At 37.4% G+C, this 20,875-nt stretch overlaps 2 protein-coding genes across 5 annotated transcripts; one reads left to right on the top strand and one right to left on the bottom strand.

The window, feature by feature from the left end:
• The first annotated feature begins 1,657 nt into the window (after window positions 1-1,657).
• Window positions 1,658-8,576, top strand: LOC124830075 (transcription factor EMB1444-like). 3 transcript variants are annotated; one of them, XM_047303704.2, is made up of 11 exons: window positions 1,658-2,842; window positions 3,641-3,811; window positions 3,895-3,979; window positions 4,093-4,134; window positions 4,534-4,593; window positions 5,873-5,983; window positions 6,188-7,369; window positions 7,470-7,577; window positions 7,716-7,856; window positions 8,009-8,134; window positions 8,268-8,576. In XM_047303704.2, the coding sequence occupies exons 1-11, from the start codon at window positions 2,748-2,750 to the stop codon at window positions 8,355-8,357; spliced, it is 2,211 nt and encodes a 736-aa protein (XP_047159660.1). In that variant the 5' UTR covers window positions 1,658-2,747; the 3' UTR covers window positions 8,358-8,576. The 3 variants fall into 3 exon arrangements, with proteins under 3 accessions (XP_047159660.1, XP_087972652.1, XP_087972653.1); XM_088116526.1 differs by lacking the exon at window positions 1,658-2,842 and adding an exon at window positions 3,289-3,504; XM_088116527.1 differs by lacking the exon at window positions 1,658-2,842 and adding an exon at window positions 3,289-3,526.
• LOC124830087 (uncharacterized) lies at window positions 8,382-20,523 on the bottom strand. Of its 2 annotated transcripts, none has more exons than XM_088116528.1 (5): window positions 20,328-20,523; window positions 18,628-18,742; window positions 17,920-18,009; window positions 17,735-17,833; window positions 8,382-8,519 (listed from the first exon to the last, which is right to left on the bottom strand). In XM_088116528.1, the coding sequence occupies exons 1-5, from the start codon at window positions 20,393-20,395 to the stop codon at window positions 8,508-8,510; spliced, it is 384 nt and encodes a 127-aa protein (XP_087972654.1). In that variant the 5' UTR covers window positions 20,396-20,523; the 3' UTR covers window positions 8,382-8,507. The 2 variants fall into 2 exon arrangements, with proteins under 2 accessions (XP_087972654.1, XP_047159679.1); XM_047303723.2 differs by lacking the exon at window positions 8,382-8,519 and adding an exon at window positions 17,367-17,626 and having other exon boundaries at window positions 20,328-20,518.
• Window positions 20,524-20,875: the final 352 nt, after the last annotated feature.

Raw genomic sequence — 20,875 nt, 5'->3', positions numbered from 1 at the left:
TAAACTCAACCAATTAGCAACATAAACAAATATGAATGATTATGCCTCCATACTGCACCAAACCAGGTAAATTGCCGTTAACTACTTCCGACAAATTGAATCTCTACATCATCAAAAACAACGTTAATCATTAATATATATCGTTCCTTTTACTGTTTATTTAATCTGTAATTAGTTGATTTTTATAGTATGTGATTTTGTTTGTATGTTTGTTCACTTTTATAATAATTATATTACTCTTTTATTTTTTAATTCTGAATGAAAGATTTTATCAATGTAGTTTCATTATTTATTTTCATCTGTTCATCGTTCAAAAAGTGATAAATATGTCAAACTTAGTCAATAAAGTGAAATAGTTGTATTTTGGCAAAATTGGATTTTTGACATAATTGATTTAGGCACATTAATTGTGGTACTTTATCCATTTTAATCTAAGTTGGCATTATTAAGTGTTTTTCACAAAAAGAAGCAACTGAATGAGTCAAACATTTTTTTCTTCTAAATTGTTCATACTAATTATTTTCTGTCCTGGCCTCATAAGGTTGATTTCGTCGTATTATAATTATTTATTCGAGATAAAATTAAAATAAAACATTTAATGTTACGTTAAAAACCTAAACCATCACTTAGTATTACTTAAAGAATGTGTTAAAACGAAACTTTTTTGAAGAATTGTATTGGAAGAATACATAAAAGTTTTTAGAATTTAATAACATTAAAACTCAATCTTAAAAAAATTAAACTTAAATATTTAATACTAATTTATTGTTTGTTTGATAGTAAATCTTAATTAAGTTTTTTTCTTTTTTTAAAAATACAAGTAATAATTTCTAAATTAGTTAAATCAATGAACTAAATTACTAAAAAGGAAATATTTTCTATAAAAATTATTAGTTTCTATTCTAAAACTAAATTAAAACATTTAACAAGATATATTAAATGTTTTTTTAACTAATTTTTTTTATGACTAATCTTTATTACAATTGTTGGTCAGGTTCAAATAAATTTTATATTAGATCGACTAAATTAATAGAAAAATATACAAAACCAAATTTTATGATAGAATCTAGAACGAAATCAACATGATGAAAGATCACAAACATGTTTTAGTTATCCGATAGAACATGTTCCTAGGTAATTGTGTGAGAGGAAAAAAAAACTTTGACTTTGTCCAAACTCCATTTCCATGCCTTTGAAAAGGGTAAAACAGAAAGAAGCTGTAAATCGGTGGAAAGCTATGATCATAAAGGGCAGCATGGTCAGCAGTGTGTGAAAGAAAGGTTGGCACTCTAAAAGATTGAATTATAACGTGACAAAGTAGGAATTGTTTGAAGAAATGGGAGGTTGAAGGTGTCACAACTTTAGGGCAATAAGATCATTGTTGAAAAGGACCTTAAGAGGGGTAGAAGGGTACCTTCTGTAGGGTTTCAAAGAAAGGATTGAAAACTTGAGGGGAAAATAAGGAAGCATGTCCTCAATTTGGCATCATGCTGTTGGCCATCAATTGACACCACCATAAAGTGTACTCATACCCCAATTGGATTGTTCCCCATCATTCTTTTTCCTCCTTTTCCTTTGCCCTTTCCTGCTTCTTATCGTTAAATATAAACCTCTAATTAGCCCCTAACCCTTCATAGAGTTACTTCCCTTGGGGCCTTTGCCCTCTGTCAACACACGCCATTTTTTTCATTTTATCTTCTCAACAATGATATCATAATACTCATTTTTACTACTTTCTTAAGTATATATAAGTATAATTATGTTCCAAATACTATCAAAGACTAATTCTGTCATGTTCTGTCATATTCTTAAACGTTGTAGTGTGTTTGCATTGCAGTTTGTTTGTTCAAGTTAGCTCAAGTTTTTATCTTCACTGTTTTTATAACTTTTCCATTTTGCACATTAGCATGCACAAATAAACAACCTTTTTCTTTACAAAAATGCATGGTGTGTGATATGATAGGAAGGGACGGTGGATTGGATTACGCAATGGTTACCATGATTGCTTGAATCAACGGTGGAGATTCCCCGAGTGAAAAAGCTAGAAGGAACAGCGTGCCAACGTGACCCCAATATAGAACAAGAGCCTCACTTCTTTTCCACCATTGACATTCTTTCACTCTACCTTCTCCACTCTTTACTCAGCAATTGGAAACTTCTCAAAAACCTCTCTCGCTCACTCTGCAAAGGGTAAAGACTCTGTTCACAATTGCATTCCCAGAGAAACTGAACCTTCTTCCTCCACAAGCAAAAGCCTCACATGTCGTCGGATATAAGCTAGATTATTAGCCGCCCTTTTTCTTTCCTTCTTTTAACTCAATCTTCTTCACACCCCTTTTGGAATCTAACAAGGTTGTTTGTTATTAAATGGCTAGTTTCGAGATTTTCTGCGTTGAGTCTGGTGTTTCAGTTTTAGCGTTAAGTGTGTTGGTGGGTTTGGTTGTGTTTTGACTGTAGTGAGGGACAGTTGGAAGCTTTGGTTGGTGGGGTGGTGGGAATTGGCGGGGTGAGTGATGGGTGCGGATCGTCTGATACTGCCAACAGTTGGACCGCCATTAAAACGGCGAGCGGGGTTGCGGAGGAAGCAGGCTGGAAGAGGTTCCTACAGGGGGAGCTAGGGGAAGGAGGGTGAGTGTGTGGTGTTGGAGGGGTTTTATTCTTTTTTGGAGGATTGGAATTCACGACCCTTTTTCTCGGGGGAGCCTTCGGGGAGTTAAAGTTTCTGACTTGTTAAAGGAGGGGACAACATGGGTAACAACTTGCACCAAGTACTCAGAAGCCTCTGTTTTAATACTCACTGGAACTACGCCATCTTTTGGAAGCTCAAACATCGTGCTCGAATGTACGATTCTACTATTTATTGTTGGTTGTGCTTCTGGTGTTACTTATTTATTTTTTGTTAGTGTTCCTTGTGTGTTGCGTCTTTCCTTTTGTGTGTCTTTGAACTTACCCTCGTTTTAGATAATTACCGGGTTAATTTTATCGGTTGTGTACATTTTCGAGCTTTTGCCTGTTTAGCTGATGTTATAATGGCCAATGGTTTTATCAACTGTCACAGATCCCTCATAGATTAATGATATGGTCAAAATAGTGCATGTAAGTGGGAGACAATTTTCATCTCACTGATTGGTTTTGCGGAGTTGATTAACCAAAATTCTAATATCAACTTTTAGTATGAAGGATTTTTGTAGATATTTATGGATTTTTGTAGATATTTATCCCTCTGTTTTGTCCTTTTTCCAAGTTTGGTGGTTTCCATGCTTGGTTAGAATTTAGAATTTTGGTAGAAGGGCATGGCATGTGTTGTGTATCTACTCTCTTGAATCCATATCATTGAACTGTTTTGCGAGTGTTTTTGCTCTTTGATGGTTTCTATTTTTGTCATTTTGTTTTAGGATTGTGATCCTTCTGTTATTTGAAATGTTTTATGTTGTTTTCATTGTAGTGCGATGGAAGTGGGATAAGTGTGGCATTTGTTGTTGTTTTATATAAAGTGTATTGGTAGTAAGTTCTTTACTGTTGAAAGGTGTAATGTTGCTAGCAGTTCTGGTTTTCGTTTTCTTTTGGCTACGTATCAGTGTTGAACTTGAATTCCATAATGTTGTCCCCTAAAGTTTCTCGATGTGGTACTTGCTTGCAGGATCTTGACATGGGAGGACGCATACTATAACAATCCTGATGATTATGACTCTTCAGAAAATAAGCACTGCCAGAATATCTTGGAACAAATTGGTTATGGGAAATTTTCGCACAACGCATTAGGGTTAGCAGTGGCTAAGATGTCATATCATGCATATTCATTAGGAGAAGGGTATGATTAGTTAAATGTATAATGGATACTGTACAGAATTTGATTTTCTTTGTTTACCTCGTCCTAAGATTCTTTCTTCACAGTATTGTTGGACAGGTTGCTGTAACAGGAAAGCATAGGTGGATCTGTGCAGATAATCAGGTTGCAGGTTCTGGCTTGTCTTTTGAGGTGAAGATTCTTGTTATTTAGTATCATCATTAAGGATCTTTTAACCTCGGATTATCATGTCAATATGTTCCAATAATTCTTATTCATTTCCCACTTTTTGGTTTAATTTTCAGTTTGCTGATGGGTGGCAGTCTCAGTTTTCTGCTGGAATCAGGGTACGCTCGCTGCTTTATTATTATTTTTTCACAGCTTTGCAACATACGTGTTTTACTAAAATCTGGAAAAGTGAACTTTCTATTTTCACCCAGAAATTAGACCTTCTATACTTTACAAATGCTCAGGAGATGGACAATTTAATTTTAATAGTATATTTGAAAAACTGTGGTTGATACTGTAATAGACACGATTTGGGCCACTATGTGACTCTGGTTTATTATTTTTATTCGCTACATACAACTGAACTGCACTGAAGCCGACTATGTTGCATTCTGGTCTAGTGTACTTTATGTTAGAAAGATAGTGATTATCATTTTGAAATTAGTTTCCTAATCTGCACCACTATACTTTTAGGTTACATGAAGAATTTCGTTGATTAAGCTTTTATTGTCTTGTAGACTATTGCTGTTGTTGCTGTAGCCCCACTTGGTGTTGTTCAGCTTGGTTCTCTCAATAAAGTAAGACAATTTTTTCTTTTTAATCTTGATTTGATTCTGCACCATAATAGGGGATAATATGGTTATATGGTTCAAGAAGGCATCTATTATCTCTTTATGGCTGTGCAAATCAGCTTTTCTATTCAGGATTTCAGATATTTTTTGTACTCAAGTCTAAAAGATTAGACTAGTGGCAAGGGGCTTGGGTAGTTTGTTGCGATCATAGGTTCAAAACTCACTGCCCCTGATGTACCAAAAAGATAGATTTGCACTAATTTGTTTAAATGCTGTCAGCTTGCTTATACTTCTTTAATTCTTTTCCAACTAATTTTTGGTAATTTCTGGTTGTTGACTGAGATATTGGTAAATGCTTTTACAATTCTAATTGTATGTGCTAGGTACATTCACAGATAGAGAAATGGACGAAAAGTTAACAACTCACCCCTTGTTTTGTCATAATAGGCTTCAGGCATCATGTAATTATGTTAGGCCATAGGTATACTAATTTACAATTAGCTAAACTACCTACCAATACTAGATAATTTAGCATGAAAACCAGATTGAGGCATGTTCTAGTACCATGGACAATTATGTCATGTATGACTACCCTGACCTTGGTTAAATAGGAGAAGCAGTTATATACTCTAATGGTGCAAGCTATGAAGCACCTACACTTGAATTTGTTCCAGGTATATGTATCTGGGTCATATCCAATACTGATAACTAGGATACTTCATTGACACATCAATTAAATATTCAAACCTATGAAGTACCAATACTTTTATTTATTTAACGTATATGATACTGATTCTTTTGGATACTTCAACGATGCACGTTATAAAGTGTCTATGCTTTTAAAACATTTATATCCAATAAAACTACAAGAAACATATAAATGTGTAATATAGAGACCCTTGAGACATTGTATCTTCATAAACCAAAGAGGGAAATTGTTCTCTCTATAAATTCTTTTTAAAAAGTAATGAGATTGATAGTATTATTCTTTTGTGTAAATAATAGAAAGTATTTATGATAGCAATGATTTATAATTTATGCACTGAGCACATGGGAAAATCCATTCCATGAGGGGTTGGGAAAATTCCGAGTAGTTTTTTATTAGGGGTGTGTTGTACAATATAGTTTCCTGTGGATAATATTAGAATTTTATTGCCTTGTCCTGGGCTAATGTATGATTTTGATGATTTGTGGAAGATTTCCTGGAAATGATTTTATATGGAAATCAATTTATTATTGATTTATTTTTAATAATTTCCTTCTCTTTTGACACCCCTGGTTGCAGGTGATTGAAGATATGGGGTTTGTAGCTCATATCAGAAATCTCTTTCAAAATTTCTCAATGGCCCAATGTCCTAGTCAAATACAGGGTAGTTTGAAGAGTTCTTTATCTCAGGTAAGCTTTTGTCTTCACTTCTCTCTAAGTTCACATGCCGTCATGGTGCATGAATGTGCAGTTTTGGGGTTTATGTAACTATTAACATGGCTTTTTTAAACACATTATTAATATAGAGAAGTGAAACTGTGTCATAATTATCTTTTAACCTTAATGTGTTGAGAATTATCATGATATTTATATATATGTACCTTTTTTTTTCAGTTGGATATATCGAAGGAAAATTTGTCTTCAGATGTTGTGCCGACTGGCTTTTACAATGCACAGAAATCTATGAAGAGTGAAACAGCAGATGTTTTAATGTCCCTTCAATGTTCTGGGAGGAACTATGCACTTCATTCTGCTTGTCAGAAAATGTCTGATAACGTGGCCAAGAAGGAGGGGCCTGAATTGTACAGTGATGAAAGTTCCATTTTGCTTCAGTCAATATCCAATATGATGAATGTGGAGCATCATGATTTTGAAGAGATGAAACCTCTCTATGGGAGGAAGTGTGAAGAAGGAAGTAGTAGTTGTAAAGATGTGAGGTTTGAATCAGAAAACAATGTTTCGTCATTTTTAAGTGACTTTATTACAGATAATGATTTAATATGTCCATCAGAAAAAGTCAGAGTTGATTCTGCATGTTTTCCCTCAGCTTTTCTTGATACAGTTGTTTGTGAAACTGATAAGTTGCATTGTGTGGATAATAACCAAAAAGGGGTGTTGAATTTCACCCAACCTTCAGATGCAAACTCCCAACATGTTGAAAAGTCAAAGTTTCGTACTGAGCCTTCTTACAATGATATGTCAAATGTGTTGAATTTCCCTGCTGGCTGTGAGCTACATGAAGCACTTGGACCATCTTTTCTGAAAGGGAGTAAAAATTTTGATTGGGCAGCACAGTTTAATCAAGATATGAAAACTGTTGAAATGTCAGATGAGATTAGCACTAGCCAATTGACTTCTGAATCTCGTCCAGAGCATCTTTTGGAAGCACTGGTGGCCAACGTTTGCCATAGTAATAATGATGTTAATAGTGAATTATCGTTTTGTACATCAATGCAATCTGCAATGGCCTCGGGAAAAAATCATGAAGCTTCTACTCACAATGTGTATGCTATTAATTCAGAAGGTTATTCAATAGATCAGTTCTCTCTTGTCAAAGAGGACAAACACCATTCCTTGAGTTCATCATCAGGGATATGTGGTGTGATGTCCTCCAAAGGTGTTTCATCTACATTCCCTAGTTCAAGTAGTGGACAACTTGAAAGGTCGTCTGAACCATCTAAGAACAGCAAAAAGAGGGCCAGGCCTGGGGAAAGTTGTAGGCCTCGGCCAAGGGACAGGCAATTAATCCAAGATCGTATTAAGGAGCTGAGAGAGTTGGTGCCAAATGGAGCAAAGGTATCGTTCTGGAATTTGTTTCCTCTTTCTTTTGTTGGGTTTTGAGTAATGATCACAGATCTGGTTCATGTGGCTAAAATTTTCATTGTAACCTCAACAGTGCAGTATTGATTCCCTACTGGAGCGCGCCATAAAGCACATGCTCTTTCTCCAAAGCATAACTAAACATGCTGACAAGCTAACTGACTTTGGTGATACAAAGTCAAAGGTAAGGTTTAAGTGGGGTTTAGAAATTATGCTATTTATGTTGATGGTCAAGTTGATTGAACATGAAGATGTGCATACATTAGGATTTTCTTGCTTTTCTTAATTTAGTTTCAACATCTTCTGCATCTGAACTTTGCAGCTGCATCACATGGAAGCAGACATTCTTGGATCCTCTAGTTATGAGCAGGGCTCAAGCTGGGCAATGGAGGTAGGGGGTCATCTGAAAGTTCATTCAATATTAGTGGAGAATCTTAGCAAGAATGGACAGATGCTTGTTGAGGTAAATATGAGTTGAAAGTCACAATTTGATTTTTTTTTTCTATATTACTGATTAATTGATAACTATAATACATGAGAGTAAGATACTAAACTGTTGTTGATATAATAAGCTATGGAGTATGTTCTCTATTCTAATTATACCTTTTGCCGTAGATGCTCTGTGAGGAGTGCAGCCATTTTCTTGAAATAGCAGAAGCCATAAGAAGTTTGGGTCTTACCATTTTGAAAGGTGGAACTAAAGTTCATGGTGAAAAGATATGGATATGCTTTGTTGTCGAGGTAATTTTGAAACTCAGAAGTTTGCTTTACTTTTTATGCACTTAAGCCTACTTACTCAGAAGTTTGAGACCGATGTGATTGATGTATAGTTTAAAAAGCAAATACATTACTCCATTGATTGTTGTGTTGACAGGGTCAAAACAACAGAAATGTACACAGATTGGATATCTTGTGGCCGCTTGTTCAAATACTGCAATCGAAGAGCACGGTGTATTCACAATAACTGATCGGTTCTTGGAAACTTTGTTACCCCTCACTCTGTAACACATTCTTAATCTCTGAATCAAATGATTCTCACCTAGTGTGTTATAAGACATAGGTTGTGGTGGTGTGGTCTTTTTTTTCATGATTGAAATGCGTGATTGTCTTTTCTTTATGTTTCATCCTGAAAATAGCACAATACATTCAATATATATCACTCACTAAGTACATTAAATTGCTACCAGCAAGGCTCAACTTTCTATGTTGTTAATGATCAGTCACAATGTGATTGCTTTTCCAGTGGTTAAGAGGTGAAAATGTAAAAGAGTAAATGAGTTCAAGTACTGTTAAATTATTTAACTTCCCCTCGTTAAATACCTAATCCAGTTTATTTTAATTAATAAACAAGTTCAAGATTCACCTTAAGCTGTTAATATAAATTAATAAAAAGTTTATAAACTTAATATTAAAAGCTTATATAGAATTCATGTGATTATATCAAATGACAAAATTATATTAATTCTACATAAGATAATTTGATAACTTATAACTTTATCTTAAAGAACTTTTCAATGTTTTTGTTTTCTTTCTCTTGTTAAATATCAGATCAAATTAAAAACCACTCCACAAGGGTGTGTGTGTGTCTCCCTCTCTCTCTCTCTCTCTCTCTCTCTCTATATATATATATATATATATATATATATATAGATGTAAAATGTAAAAATAATCAAGCTATAAAAATAAACGACGCCTATTTTTACTTTATTTATGGCTTCCCATATCTTTCATCCCTATCAAACTCTGTCTAATGTGAAAGTCCAACTATTGAAGAAGGTGTGATAATTTGACGTGCATAAGAATGCGACACAAACAAGTTGGAATTTCATAAACTAATCGAGACAGTAGGAAGAAAAATTGAAGATTTGTCTTGTGAGCTGTCAATAATATTCTCTTCCAAACGGAGATATTTGACACTTGCTATATTTGATTTCCTATAAGAATAATGTATCTTATTCGCAGAATCAAATAGACATAACGAACCAAAACAATACTTAATTTTGTTTAAATAAACTTCTCTAAATAATACTTCGTTAAAGGACATCTTTATTAAGTTTTGAATAAACTTTAATAATTTAGTTATTAAAGTTTTAATGGATAGTTGCCGTTAAGGATAGTTAATATATTAGTTGAAATTTGTCTTATAAATAATCAATATGTTAATCGTTTATGATTGTTTTTGTAGAGTTGAATACATGTGAATCTATAAATTATATTGTTGATTACATGAAACAACAACACAAAAGAAGTGAATAAAATTTTTCCCAAAAGCTTGATTTACTTAACAAATTGGTATCAAAGACAAGCTTGAATGTTTGAGTAAAAGAAGAGAGAGAAAGAAAACTTGAGTGTCTCAGTTTTCTTCAAAAAAAAAGAGCTTAAGATGACAAGTTATAAATAATGTACTCATGTCTAAGTTGACAAAAATGTCAAGTATGATTATTAAAGTCTTAAAGATAAAATATTGTTGAGAATTCAAGTTACATATTGGGTAGAAATAAAAAAGTAGAACAACATATAAATGTGAAGACCTATTAACCCATTTTCTTAAGGTTTTGGTGTCAATCCCTTATATAGTTAAGCTCAGATCTCATCGGTATTGTATTTTCTCGGTGAAGACTTGACTCAAAGCGGACAATATCATAACATTGTGGAGATTTATGTGTGTTGTCACTCCCTACAATTGGTATCAGAGTCAGGTTAATCGTGACTGGTTCAGATGTCTTTTGGAGTGGTGCCAAGAGCAAATTTGTGAAGCTCTTCTTGGCTCCTTAAAAAAATTGAAAAATATGCCTAAATAAATGCATTAAAAGCAACATGTACCAAGGACATGACACCTTTGCAATATTCTATAGAAATTCTTTTATTAATCATTCATATTTCAAATTTTTTTATTTCAGTCATAACAAGAAAAAAGAAGTAATGTTCAAATAAAGAGAAAATTCTAAACAAGAATGATTTGTTTGATAACACTTGCATCCTTGCAGCAGTTGACATAGAGTTAACTAATGCTTATTCTTCAAATATCATCATTGCTTCTTCTCTAGAAAAAAGTTCATGACCCATAAGTCTTCTACCTTCACACAACATTGCTCCATCAAGCTTTCGCCCATTGCGAAAAATTCTCCACTACTATTTCCCGTAGGGGATATTAAAGAAGATTTTGAGGTCGTTGACATATGACTTTAAGAATGTGGTGTGCACAATTGAGGAATCCAAAGCCTTGTCATTGCTCACAGTTGAAGAAGAAATGGGAGCCACTTGAGAAATTACTCCAAATGAAGGGAAAGAAGAGACAATCAAACATCAACCTTATAAAACAAGTTAAAGAAGAAGCGATATTGTTGATGGCGACACGTAGCTTAAGGGAAAGGTCGACAAGGCAGGCGAGTAATGTGGAGAGCTCGACTAGACAACCGAGTAGGTTGGAGAGATGAATAATATGTAGATAGCCCAAACAACACGATTAAGCATGTGAAAAGTTCGAGTAGCTTAGTAAAACAAATGAACAACTTAAATAACTTAATGGAAAGTTCGAATAGCTCGATAGGGAATCCAAATAGCCCATATAATTGAATGAAGCAAGTGAACATCTCAAAAAGCTTAATAAGAAGCTTGGGTAGCTAATGGAGCATGTAGATAACTAAGATAAATTGGTGAAACAAATGAAGAGCTCGAATAGCTCGATGACCAAGAAAGCTCAATGATGCATTAGGACAACTCAAATTCCTCGAATATGTGTAGAGACAAGCTTGTTATTCAAAGGTTAGAACATGCAAAAGGTGATTTACAACAAAGAATTCAAAAAGAGGTTAAAGACAATACAATTCTACAAGTAAACTTAAAGAGAAGAAAACAAATTTTGCATGATATTTGAAACTTGAACTAGATGTTTTAAAATTGCAAGAACAATTACAAACTAAGAATATGAGAGTTGCACTAAAAGGTACAAGATGAAAAATAAAAACTTGAAAAGGATATAGAAATCAATGCAAGTAAACACAACAATACATAAATATGGTTTGATATTTCAAAAGGAGGGCAATCTATTGACAAGAATTCAACTAAGACCAAGTTGATTATTGATCATGAAACATGTCAACCACATTGAAAGAAAAAATAAAACAACACATCAAGATACTAAAGATCTCAACTATTCATGAAAAGAACAAACACAATATAAAAAGAGTTATTACACATGAAAAATCAAGATAAAGAATAGAAAAACTTAAATGAAGAATAAAAAACCATTTAAGTTTACAAAAGGTTTTATTGAGTTTTGAATAAACTTAAATGATTTAGCCATTGGAGTTTTATTAGCCATTAGAGTCTTACAGGTAGTTTATGCATTAACCGTTTATAAACGTTTTTGTCTATTTTGAATACAACATCAACCCAGGAAGTTAAGTGAATAAGTTTTTTTCACAAAAGGTTCATTTGCTAACAATCTACTGTATGTTTAACCACATAGGGTGAAAAATTCAAATGAGCATTCATTTCCTATGCCAAAAGAGAACCAAAAAATAAAAAACAAGAAACACAAATCCACGGGCCAAGGTGAAGAAATCAAGCTTAATTTAAAATAGAAACCGTCAGACTTTACCTTCCATCAAATCCGCTAGATAACGAAATTGGCACTCAAAGTCTGAATGAACAGGCTCTGGTAATATTTTCCCTCTTCGTATACAAGTTATCGAAAGATAGTTCCTAATGTCAAGCAAACCAAAAAATAACATACATATTGATAGGTTTCTGATAAAGAAACCTTATCTCTCACCCAACTAACACACGCAACAGAGCACAAGTTCTGTATAACCTCTGACTTTATTGATCTCCAAGAAAGAATACAAGAATGAAGTAATCTGAGAGCCTAATCTCCCCCAACAAGACTAACCGTCTGTTTATACACTTCAATTGCCAAAAATCCCTCTCCTCTCCCCATCTCAACAATTTATACAAAAGTATATTCCCGCTCTTCCTAACTGTTAACACAGTTAGGCAACTAACTCCCTCTAACTGTTAACTAACAGTTAACTAACCTCTCCTCCTCCTTGCATACACTCTCAACTTCCTATCATTACCCTCCCCTCCATTTTCAACCTTGTCCTCAAGGTTGAACTCTGGAAATTGGTCCTTTATTGTTGCTAAATCTTCCCATGTCGCCCCTTCTACACCCCCGGTCTGCCACTCTACCAGCACCTGTTGACACACCTCATCTCCCTGCTGTATTTGTCTGCGCTCCAGGACCTTTGTTGGCCAAAAAGCAGGTCCTGCTGCCTGCAACTCCTCGGGTAAACCTTTTTCCACTATTTGATCTCCCACCGCTTTTTTTAATTGAGAAGCATGGAACACCGAGTGAATTCGCGCTGCCTCGGGAAGCTCCAGCCTGAAAGCCACATTGCCCACCTGTTGTAATACTTTGAAAGGTCCAAAATATCTAGCTGACAACTTGGGATGTAGTCGCACCGGCATGGAAGACTGTCTATGGGGCCTTATTTTCAGATATACCCAATCCCCCACCTTTATATCCACTTCTCTTCTCTTTTTATTAGCTTGGTGTGTCATCAAATCCTGTGCACGGCTTAAATGATATTTCAACTGCTTCAGGGCCTCATCTCGCGTCATGAGATCTTGTGCTACAGCTTCAACCTGTGTTTCTCCTGGAATAAACCGACTGAAAGAGGGAGGGGGCCTTCCATATACGGTCTCAAATGGCGTGCATCTTGCTGCCCCTTGGTAGCTTGTGTTGTACCAAAATTCTGCCCAGGGTAACATTGGATACCAACTCTTGGGCTGTTCAGAACAAAAACACCGCAGGTACCCTTCAACTATGCGGTTCACAACCTCCGTTTGCCCATCCGTTTCCGGATGGTAAGATGTGCTCATTTTGAGCTTAGTCCCTTGCATTTTAAACAGCTCCCTCCAAAAAATGCTCAAGAATAAGGGATCTCTGTCACTCACCACCGACACTGGGATCCCATGCAACCTTATTACCTCCTTAGCAAATACATCAGCTACTGTCTTTGCAGAATACGGATGCTTTAATGCCAAAAAATGAGCATATTTACTCAGCCGGTCAACCACCACCATAATAGCATCATATCCTTGTGACTTAGGTAGTCTCACGATGAAGTCTAAGCTAATTTCCTCCCACACTGCCTGAGGAATTGGTAAAGGCTGTAACAAGCCTTGGGGTGATGCTGTTACGTATTTGTGCTGCTGACACACTGCACAACTCGCCACAAATTCTGTAATCTCCTTCTTCATACCCACCCAATACAAGGATTGGGCTATCCTTCTATAAGTTCTGTAGACTCCCGAATGCCCCCCAGTCTTTGTCACATGGAATTCCTCAAGTAACTTAGGGATCCAAGTTGAGTTTGCAGATATTACCAGTCGGCCTTTATAATGCAATCTTCCGTTCTCTAAAGTGTACGCCCCATGCGAGTTGGGATCACGTGTCAGACCAACAATCACCTTCTGTAGCTCAGAATCCTCCTCTACCTCCTTCAAGATCTCTTGGAAGTCTGGCCAAAATGGCTTAGAGATAGCTTGCAATTCCCTTTCTTCCCGTTCTCCTTCATACTTCCTCGAAAGAGCGTCGGCAGCTTGGTTCATACTACCCTTCTTATACAGAATCTCAAATTCATAACCCATCAACTTCGCTAACCAGTTTTGTTGATTCTGGGTAGTTATTCTCTGCTCCAACAAATATTTCAAGCTACGCTGGTCTGTGTGCACCGTGAATTTTCTTCCCACCAAGTACGGTCTCCAGTGTTGGATGGCTAACACCAAAGCCATTAACTCCTTCTCGTAGACCGATTTACTTAAGGTGTTCTCCGACAAAGCCTTACTGTAGAAGGCGATGGGCCTCTGGTTTTGGGTCAGCACTGCTCCTATTCCTCCTCCTGAGGCATCACATTCAATATGGAACTCCTGGTTGAAATCAGGTAATTCCAACACAGGCCCCGACGTGATAGCTGCCTTTAAAGCATCCATAGCTTGCTTCGCCTGCTCATTCCACGTGAATCTTCCCTTTTTGAGTAACTCTGTCAATGGTTTTGCTATTTTACCATAGCCCGCTACGAACCTCCGATAGTAACCGGTGAGCCCCAGGAACCCTCTCAACGCTTTTAAGTTTCTAGGTTCTTCCCATTCAACCACCGCTCTAATTTTATCACCGTCCATTTCCACCCCTTGTTCGGAAATTTGATGGCCCAAGTAACATATCTTCCTTCTTCCAAAATCACACTTTTTCCGGTTGGCCACCCACCCATTTCGTTCCAGCAGCTGCAGCACCATACCCAGCTGCTTTAAATGATCCATCCAGTTTGGACTATAGACGAGAATATCGTCGAAAAACACCAGCACCCATTTCCTAAGATACGGTTGTAACACCTGGTTCATTGTACTCTGAAAAGTGGCCGGCGCATTCGTAAGTCCGAACGGCATTACGAGAAACTCGAAATGTCCCAGGTGGGTGCGGAAAGCGGTCTTGGCTACATCCTCTTCCTCCATCCTGATCTGGTGGTACCCAGATTTCAAATCGATCTTTGAGAAGTACTTGGCCCCTCTTAATTCGTCCAGCAGTTCCTCTATTACCGGAATAGGAAATCTGTCCGATACAGTGGCCTTGTTCAGAGCTCTGTAATCTACACAGAAGCGCCAACTCCCATCCTTCTTCTTCACGAGGATGACTGGGCTGGAAAACGGACTCGTACTGTGGCGTATGATCCCGGCCTTCAACATATCATCCACCTGTTTTTCGATTTCCCCTTTCAGAATGTGAGGATAGCGGTATGGCCTCACATTTATAGGGTCTACACCATTTTTCAATTTGATTCGGTGCTGTATGTGACGTATTGGAGGCAGCCCCTGCACATCTTGGAATAAGCAATAGTGGGTTTGCAGCAGCTTTTCCAGTTCAGCCTGCTGCGGGCCTGTCACATCTGTTCCCCACTCACAGCTTTCAGCTGTCTCTATTGCACTTAGACCCCACACCAATGCTCCTGACTCAACGTTATCTCCCAGCTTCCACAAAGATCTGGCTTTCACCAGCTGGCGCGATAGGGCTGGATCACCCTTGATCGTGATCGGTTTATTCCCCACCATATATTCCATTGTCATGCTACCCCAATTCGTCCGAACTTCTCCCAATTTAGCCAACCATGCAACCCCCAGAATAACGTCAACACCCCCCAACTCAAAAACATGAAATTCTTCCTCCACATCCACCCCCTCTAGTCGGATAATCACCCCTTCACAGCGTCCTTGGGTGATCCGTCGACATCCGTCACCCAAACTCACTGGATATGGTACCGTATCAATTACCGGCAAGCCCAGCTCCTCCGTGGTTCTCTTACTGATATAATTGTGGCTCGCTCCGCTGTCTATGAGCACCACCACCCTCCGTTCACCAATTTTCCCCGTCAACTTCAAGGTTCCCGGGTTGGTCCACCCCTCTGCCGAGCACGCGGACAGCTCCATCACTTTTTCCTCCTGGTCGCCGTTTACCTCTTCCTCTTCCCCTTCGCCTTCGTCCTCTGCCAGCAATAACACCCGTAGGCTCCTCTCGGCGCATCGATGGCCTGGTGCAAACGGCCCGCCACATCGGAAGCAACGCCCCTCCTCCTTTCTCTTAAGAAACTCGGGGTAGGGTAAGTTTCGAACCATTCGGCCTCGACCTTCGCCCCCAATCGCCGTGCTTCCCCTCGCTGCGGTGTTAACCGCCGCTCCCTCTCTCCTCGCCGGTCCTCCACCCTCGGTTCTTCCAACGGGCTCGTCGCTGTTTTCGCCGATTCCGATCGCGTCACTATACCCATTGATCGAACACCTAATGGGTTCATCTTGGATCCACTAGCTTGGCTTCCCTGCGCTTTCATCATCGCATCTTCTACGTCGCGCGCAATCCTCATCGCCTCCATCAACGCCGATGGGTTCTGGATCCGCACCTGACCCTTCACGTCCTCCCGCAACCCGGCTAAGAAGTAACCCATCACCTGTTCCTCTGGAATCCCCGTTGTCTGCCCCATCAAGACTTCAAATTGACGCACGAATTCCTCGACTGTTCCTTCCTGACGCAGAGTAGCCAGTCGCTCGAATACGGTCCCCTGAATCCACCACCGAAGCGATTAATCATGGCTTCTTTCAACCCATTCCACGTTCGGTTTCTCGCCTTCGCTTTCCAGAAAGTGAACCAGTACGCCGCGCTGCCCTCCATGCTTACGTAGGCGACCTCCACCTTTTCTTCATCGTCCGTCACTCTTTGTATATCGAAAAACCTTTCTGCCCGATTGAGCCAACTGAGTGGTTCGTCCCCGTCAAAGGTAGGTAACTCAACCCTTTTCCTCCAAGGCTTTGGCGTTCCACTTCTTTCGCCGTTTCCACCGCCTCGAGTTTCCTCATTCCCTCTGTGTCGGTTATCATTCACGGAGCTATCCTCCGAATTACTCTCCGCGTGATTTCCCTGTCTTTCCAGCATTTTCATAATTTGTTGTAGATCGCGACGTACCGCCGTCGACTCCGCCTTCATTCCCTCCACCGTTATCTCAATCGCTTCTAATCTTGCCTCGTTATCATTCACCATTCTCACGTCGCGTAACTTCTCACCCAATTCGGATCCGCAGGTCGGACCAAATTGATAGGTTTCTGATAAAGAAACCTTATCTCTCACCCAACTAACACACGCAACAGAGCACAAGTCTGTATAACCTCTGACTTTATTGATCTCCAAGAAAGAATACAAGAATGAAGTAATCTGAGAGCCTAATCTCCCCCAACAAGACTAACCGTCTGTTTATACACTTCAATTGCCAAAAATCCCTCTCCTTCTCCCCATCAACAATTTATACAAAAGTATATTCCCGCTCTTCCTAACTGTTAACACAGTTAGGCAACTAACTCCCTCTAACTGTTAACTAACAGTTAACTAACCTCTCCTCCTCCTTGCATACACTCTCAACTTCCTATCACATATATAAATAATTATAAATTAAATATAATCCGTCATGGGTGGTACATTGAATACTCATTAGGGGGCATTTGTTCTGAAACAGACACCTAAATTAAATCCTGGAGAATTGGAAAAGGGGTGTAACGAGCAACCAGGAACAATCCAAGAACTCATTGCAACTAATAAGTTTTTGTTTTGGGAGCCTTCTTCTTGGGTTGCCTTCTAGGAATGGAGTTTTTCATCCCAACGAAAAACAACAAAGCCCCGAAGAGGGCCATATTCTGCAAGGAGTACAATATTTGATAAATTGTAACAATACATGAAGCATTACATCTCTAGTTTGAGCATTCCGTATGAATTTCTTTTTAAAAGAAGGAACACGCTCTTACCTGAGTAAATTTGATGAAAAGTTGAATAAATTCTTTGTCCTCGCTGTCATAATTGTAGAAATCATACAGTATAGGAGTAGTAATCAATTGATGCAAAAGCTACAAGGAGAAAATAACCAAGGCTTCAAAAATTGAGCACTTGAAAAGGCAACTTCAATGTCATGGGTTAAAGTCAAGCTACAAACCAAAAGGAGAGCTCCAAAAGAGCTGCCAAGTATGAAAATAATCCCTCCAATGCCCTTGAGAGCAATAGCCCCAGCAACTAAAAACTTCATCTGTTAATGACACCAATCATATAAATACATCTGCTACATACAAAATAGCATTATATGTATGCTAAAATGAGCACTTGATTGGATGAAGTAGGAACATGTTCATACAAGGATGCACTAGATGCATGACAGTCATAACAATGCAAGAAAGTTCAATTATTTTCCACTACAATGTTTCATGACTTCCCCGTGCCTACCATTTTTTTAGAACATTTATCCAAGTTTTCAAACTATTTTTCTGTTTCATCCTGCTGCCTGCTGAGAACCCAATTTTGGATATGTTCTATAAGCAGTAACAGTATGTGCAAAGCCAGAGGGAGAAGCCCAAGACATGTTAATTCTTTGTTCACTATAAATGGTGGTTTTATTTAAACACATGCATTTACAAAATCAACACTATTAAATACCAATGTATATGTTTCATCAACCACTAAATAGACATTAAACCTGTAATTAATAATAGATAAATGAACGCAAACACAAGCAGCGTTCAACTCCATGTCACTTGAAATTTAATCACCTTGTCCTTTTTGTGTTCCTACCCAATAACTTGTTCATCTGTTTAGTTGTATTTTTAATGCTTTCCTTAAATGATATAGAATAAAAGAGAAAGAAACTAACATCGATATCCGGAAGTTGAAATCCAACTCTAGAATGTACTTGATGGGCAAATGCATCAAACTTCGGTCTCAGTGCTTTTGCTGCGGGTCCGCCATCAACCCCATAAGCATTAAATCTGTACAAAATAGAAAGTGAGGATAAATAAGAAAACAAAACAAATAAATAAAAACAAGTAAAGATTGATTGCTATGTGCTTCCAGAATAAAAAATGACAAATGAAAAGATTTATTAGTTTCTAATGTCTGATTAAATGTAAACAGAACACTAAAAAGAAACTCTATCAACTAGCCCAAGAATATATCAAATGAGCCTATAAATCAGATTCTTATATGAATGCAAACAATCAAATCTAAATAAGAATTAAACATGGGAAAGTATAGAAAAGAAAAGAGGAACATAATTCACATTATTCCACTTAAATTAGAAGGGTAATAGTCCACTAGCAACGACAACCAGGAATTCAGTTAGTGTAATATTGTGTTATAAAGATTACAGATTTCCCTCCCTCAATCCTTAACCCTAAAACAAAGACATGCAAATCTCTGTTGGAACCTAACTTGATACAAGATAAATGTCATCGTCACCTTGCCCTCAACAAGCAAGGAACAGGATACGACCATTTTTAATATACCCCCATCCCCGACAAATAGTCATTTTTAGCTCAAGGACTTAGGTCATGTTTCGATTAAATTTAACAAATAATTGAAGGCATCGAAAATAAGATGGTGAAATAAATTAAGTTTATCTCATCAGTTGAAATAATCTTATGCAATGTTAAAATTAGCTTTTTGAAGAAGCTAAAAGGGAGTACCAAAAATTAAATTATGTATAAACATTTTTTACTTAAGAGAAAAGTTTCATCTTATATTAATTTTCTATGAGTGTTTAATGAGAATTTTAGTTAAATACACACTAATAAAAATCAGGGATGAGTTCCTTGAACGAAAACTGAAAATTGATTAACCTTCACATAACATTAATAATGTAAGACTATCCATTTTTTTCGGAATAATATCCTAGTTTCAAAATAACACATTACAAACGAAGAGAGAGAGAGAGAGAGAGAAGAGAGAAGAGAGAGAGAGAGAGAGAGAGAGAGAGAAGAGAGAGAGAGAGAGTGAAACAACCACACTAATTATTTAATAACCAGAAAAAATTACCCTGCGCCCACACTACTTCTTAATTGCTAGCTGATAAGAACAGCACACGGTCAAAACTCATTCGTAAACTACCCAACCAAAGTTAGATTGACAAAACCCGAAACCGCTAATGCAATAAAACGATTCCAAAACCACACCAGCAATCATCAAAGCTTGCAACTACACTACAGTGGTAGCAATTGCAGATCAACAAAAGCAATAGATGCGAGAAGATCCAACTACTATACCAAGAAAATGAACTAACGCATATAAGAAATCTATCACTGCGACCAACAAGTGAAATCCAAAAAAAAGCAAAAAAATCTAAAAGCGAAAAAATATTGGTTTTATGCACTTCAACTATGTGAAACACAGATCTGCATAATCGTTTTGACTAGTCAATTGCACCCAACGGATCCAAACAGAGAAACTACCACAACAAGCAACACAGCAGAAGTAGAAAAAAAGAAGTTAAACCAATAAATTACTGCAACAACAAAAATTAACCGACATGCATGATTCGAAGTGCGAGTAAAAGATGAGTGAGGAATATGAACTAACTCTTGGTAAGCAGAGAGGATGAAAACGGACGCAAAGAGGACTCTGCCGAGAAACGAAGAGAACGCCATTGAGAATTTAGAGAGAGACGGAGAAAGAGAAAATCTAGGGTGGGCGAAGAAAACTGCTCTTTCTTGTCTTTTTCCCGGTCAGAGCGAGAACGATAGAGAAAAGAGCGTGCGAAGCGAAAATTGAAAATAAGGTCGATGAGGGGTGATATAGTCTTTTAGGGAAAAAGAATGAAACGTCTAGTTAGGCAACTCTTTCGGCCGCCATGGGCTCAATTAATGACACACGTGGCCCAATGGGCCGCATTATTCACTTTATAAGCCACGTTCAAAGATGGTTTAGGCTAATCTAATAACATATTAGCACAATCTGTAGTCAATTATCTAACATATGACTTTAAAATTACAGGTTTACACTTAGCTGTAATGTCTTTGAATATCATCATTAATTTTATTGATAACGTGTGCGAGATAATAGTTTCATATTTGAATTGGTTTTTACTTTTTATATCCTATCCTTAAACTAATTATTATTATTATAAA

The sequence above is a fragment of the Vigna umbellata genome, chromosome 5, assembly GCF_029865625.1.
Source record: "Vigna umbellata cultivar VRB3 chromosome 5, Vumbellata_1.0, whole genome shotgun sequence".
Lineage (NCBI taxonomy): Eukaryota > Viridiplantae > Streptophyta > Magnoliopsida > Fabales > Fabaceae > Vigna > Vigna umbellata.
This window is presented reverse-complemented; position numbering and strand designations above follow the sequence as displayed.

Bases quoted from the DNA above. Each gene is read 5' to 3' on its own strand.
- LOC124830087 (XM_047303723.2), bottom strand. From the start codon at position 20,395: ATGGCGTTCTCTTCGTTTCTCGGCAGAGTCCTCTTTGCGTCCGTTTTC. The intron at 18,743-20,327 runs GTTAGTTCATAT...TATTTTGTACAG, and splicing joins ATCCTCTCTGCTTACCAAGA to ATTTAATGCTTATGGGGTTG. The intron at 17,834-17,919 runs GTTTGTAGCTTG...TTCTCCTTGTAG, and splicing joins CTTTTGGAGCTCTCCTTTTG to CTTTTGCATCAATTGATTAC.
- LOC124830075 (XM_047303704.2), top strand. From the start codon at position 2,748: ATGGGTAACAACTTGCACCAAGTACTCAGAAGCCTCTGTTTTAATACT. The intron at 4,594-5,872 runs GTAAGACAATTT...CCCTGGTTGCAG, and splicing joins AGCTTGGTTCTCTCAATAAA to GTGATTGAAGATATGGGGTT. The intron at 8,135-8,267 runs GTAATTTTGAAA...TTGTGTTGACAG, and splicing joins GGATATGCTTTGTTGTCGAG to GGTCAAAACAACAGAAATGT.